Source organism: Kryptolebias marmoratus, linkage group LG16 (genome assembly GCF_001649575.2).
Source record: "Kryptolebias marmoratus isolate JLee-2015 linkage group LG16, ASM164957v2, whole genome shotgun sequence".
Taxonomy (NCBI): Eukaryota; Metazoa; Chordata; class Actinopteri; order Cyprinodontiformes; family Rivulidae; genus Kryptolebias; species Kryptolebias marmoratus.
Window position 1 is genome coordinate 29,950,403 of NC_051445.1, and position 3,748 is coordinate 29,954,150.

The 3,748-nt window shown below is 37.9% G+C and overlaps 1 protein-coding gene across 4 annotated transcripts in view; it reads right to left on the bottom strand.

Moving 5' to 3' along the window:
- Positions 1–3,748, bottom strand: part of ascc3 (activating signal cointegrator 1 complex subunit 3) — a 297,685-nt gene that overhangs the window by 90,330 nt on the left and 203,607 nt on the right. For all 4 annotated transcript variants that reach the window (XM_037980369.1, XM_017414246.3, XM_025005501.2 and 1 more), the window contains exons 15-16: positions 2,902–3,093; positions 360–584 (exon numbers count right to left, since the gene is read on the bottom strand). In XM_037980369.1, the coding sequence (XP_037836297.1) occupies positions 360–584; positions 2,902–3,093 (417 nt within the window). The remainder of the gene's footprint in view (positions 1–359; positions 585–2,901; positions 3,094–3,748) is intronic.

The window sequence follows — 3,748 nt, forward strand, 5'->3', positions numbered from 1 at the left end:
GAAGCCATCTTCAACACTTGGAGCAACGTTCCCACTAGCCTCCTGGAAACACTGGCATCAAGCATGCCTAAACGATTGTTTGAAGTCATCAACAAGAATGGTGGAGCTACTCATTACTGAGTCCTTTTTTTTGACACTTTGATTTCTGTTTTGGGGGTTTTTTTTTTTTTTTTTGAGCTATGGTCTTAAACTTTTGATCAGCTGAAAAAATCATATTTGAGTGTAAATGCAGTTTTCAATTAATTCCCTGCTCAAAAGTTTTTGTCTCTTACACTGATTTTTTCTTTTAACATTGTGAAGCTCTACTTAGAACCTTCTTAAGATCCAAAAGTGCAAAATGCAAATTCTTGAAGACTAACCTCTGCATTGAGGTTGTCAGCCAGGCTGGTCAGGAACTGACTCTCGATGGGATTCTGCTGGGTCAGAAGGGTCAGATAATGGCTCAGCTTGTCATGACTTGTGATGATAGTGCCCTCTCCAAACTTGTCAAACTGAGGTCGACCCGCTCGGCCGAAAATCTGCATGACGTCCAGGATACCTAGATCCACAAATGCACCGCGTTTTGCGTCGTAGATTTGTGTTCCCTGTTAGAAACAGAATAATTATACAGTGAGGACATTCCTTTAAATATGATCTGAATGGAATAATAGGAAAACTAAATGCTGTTATTTACTTCCTTTTTACATTGTGTCTGTTACAGATCAGGCTGGGACAAGAAACTTAACTACATGCAGTACTATGGAGTCCCAAACAGAGCCTCAACAGCGTGGACAAGGTGAAGTTTAGGCCTGACTACATTTTCACTCACAAGAGTCTTACTTTGAGAGCACATTTAAGGAGTATTTAAATACACAGAAACTGGTGAAGCATTGTGATTCATTGTCAATGTCATGCTAACAAAAAGACAACCAAACCATACTATTCTTAACCAAACGAAAAAAACTATATATTTTTAAAAACTAAAACATTTTACAACTTTCCATGTTTTTTTCCTCTTTTGCACAATTCTTTTGTTTTTGTTGCTGTGCAGAGGAACGTTACCAACTGAAAAGAAAAAATTCTGCAGGTTCTATTACTGTATAAATGCTAATTCAGCACAAATTTTTTTTTTGTCTCATTATTCTTCCTTTTGTTTTTTTTTGCAATATGTTTAATGTTCCTACACTTCCTTTTTGTCTTCTTATGTCTTTTTTGTTTTGCCATGCTTAGTTTTGGTTTTCCAATGCTTTCTGTTATCACTTTTAACTTCTTCAGCAGATTTCAGCCAAGTCATTCAGCAGTCTGCATTTTGCAGAAAATGCTAATTTTTCTAGTTTTATTTGAAAGGATGACATTTTAACCAGAGGTAGACAGAAGGCAGCTGACAAATTGCTGATAAAGTAGTAGAGTCCACAACAGTTTTCATTGTTATTTAGCTACCTGTTTTAACAGTGGTGGGCTATCAGGGCCAGCAAGGCCTTCTCTGCTGGCCTAACATAACCAGAAATTATGATCATAATTATAATAAAGGTTAATTTAATTTTTAATTTACTTTCCCTAGATATTTAAAAGTAATCATATTCTCTTCATGTCATATTATGCTCCTTCCAGTGCTGTTGTTTTTAGGTTAGAGTTTTTATCCAATCAGAATTCAGCTATCTTATGTTGCCAGGCTGTATGAAATCTGCCCAGGCCTTCAGAATCAACAATGCTGGCGTCTGTGCGCTGTAAGTGAACGGGCAAATACAGTTGATAGATAGTTGCGATAGCCAATCAGATCACGAGTTGTGTCAGTAAGGCCCTCTAGCCAGCCTCACATTGAAAGTGACATTTACGCGTCCTGTGATTGGATATGGATACTTACTAGTTTGAGCCACGGCAGTACTATGCAGATCAACAGAGTCACACCCGGGACTGTTAACGGTTAAAAACTTTTTTAACCCACAATGGCCGAAGGAGAGCAACACGTTGATTTGGTTGCTGATATACTGGCAAGGCTGTTTTCAAGACAAACTTTCCAACAGAAGCTAGATCTCGTTAGAGGAGGACAGCCGACCCCGAGCTAGCTAACCTGTTCCAGAATGGATTTTGTGTTGAGTGTTTTGGGGGGCACAGCCGTTTTGGTGAGTGCAAACATGTTATTTATTTTATTCTATTTTATTTAGTTTTGACAGTAGCATGACAGATTTGTTTTAATTGCTAAAGCAGTTTTTTTGTTTTTACATTTGTTTTAATTGCTAAAGCAGTTTTTTTGTTTTTTAAAATGCGCCGGATAATAGCCCATTTTGTATACAACTGAGGTGATGCAATTCCAAGTAGTGCTTAAGTGTGTTTCTAACTACTCTCCAATCATGGTGTTATAAATGCTAACATAAATAAAGGTATTTATTGACTAAGTTGGACATCACTAAAGGCCTAAGCATGAAATGCACTGCCCGCTACTGTGTTTTAATGTTTTAATGACATTTTCCCAATTATGTGTCTGATCCCAAGCCCAAAATAAATAAATGCATAAATTATAACACATTTAAATGTAGGTAAACTGAACACTAAGGTCTTATGACTGGTAAAAAGTCATTTTTAGTCTAAGCCAAAATGCTGCTTCTGACAAAAAGTTTCAGTCACTGTGGCAATAAGCTGGTTGTGTTTGTGTCTGTATATTTGACTTGCAGATTTGTGGTATCGCAAACTTGGGTTCTGATTTGCTAACTCATGCTTATTTGACTAATGTAGTAAACAAGCCCATTCCACCTCAGTCCCTTCAGAAATCACACTGAGATGGCCAGAAGGTGTTCAGGTCCTGGCTTAAAGTGTTTTCTGAAAGTGTTGTAATTTGATAATCCAGGCAAGCTCACAATAAACACACAAAAAAACCGAGGCAAGTTTGTAACGAGAAAAAAAAAAAAGACCAAAATTAAGCACCTTTATAATGACTGCATGGGCTGGCAGATTCACACCCCAGGCCAGGGTGGCAGTACAGACCAGCACCTTGAGGTGGCCTTTAGAGAACAGGTTCTCCATCAAGCTCCGGTCAGACCGCAGCATCCCAGCGTGGTGGATCCCAAAGCCTTCTGGGAACATTTCCTTCATCTGCTTGTTTCTAGAGCGTTGGATCTGAAAGACATGGTCAGACTAGTTGTTGAAAACAAAAACAGCAGTAGTTGCACCATTTCAACATGTAATATTGTTTTTTTTCTGCTGCCCCTGCTTTAAATATATATATATATATATATATATATATATATATATATATATATATATATATATATATATATATATATATATATATATAGAGCCTGGGATCATCTATTTCTGTCTAAAGTCAACAGAAATATAAAACTTTACCTCAAAGCATGTACTTTTTATTGAACACCTCAAAATTTTGAAAATGGTTGATTTGTTGGGGAAATGATACATTATAATCTAAACTAAAAATATAAAAATAAAAACAAAAACAACAACAAACTAGAACTGCAAGCAGTTATCAACGGGTTCCAAGCCCCCACGCTCCGCCCCTATCCGCGTGCTCCGATCCCGACGCCCCGCCGGCGTGGCTCCGCCGCCTCTCTCGGCGAGCAGGCCGAGTCCAAACTCGCCAGTACGGTGCGTACTCAAAGGCACTTCGTAAGACGTAACGGTGGTACAATTTGTGTAGAAAGCTCAGGGAGGAAAAGCTAACTGCCATTTGATACCACACAGAGCCAAAGAAATAAATTCATAAAAAATTCAATATTCATTCGAAAAATACCAAAATATTCTCAGATGATCA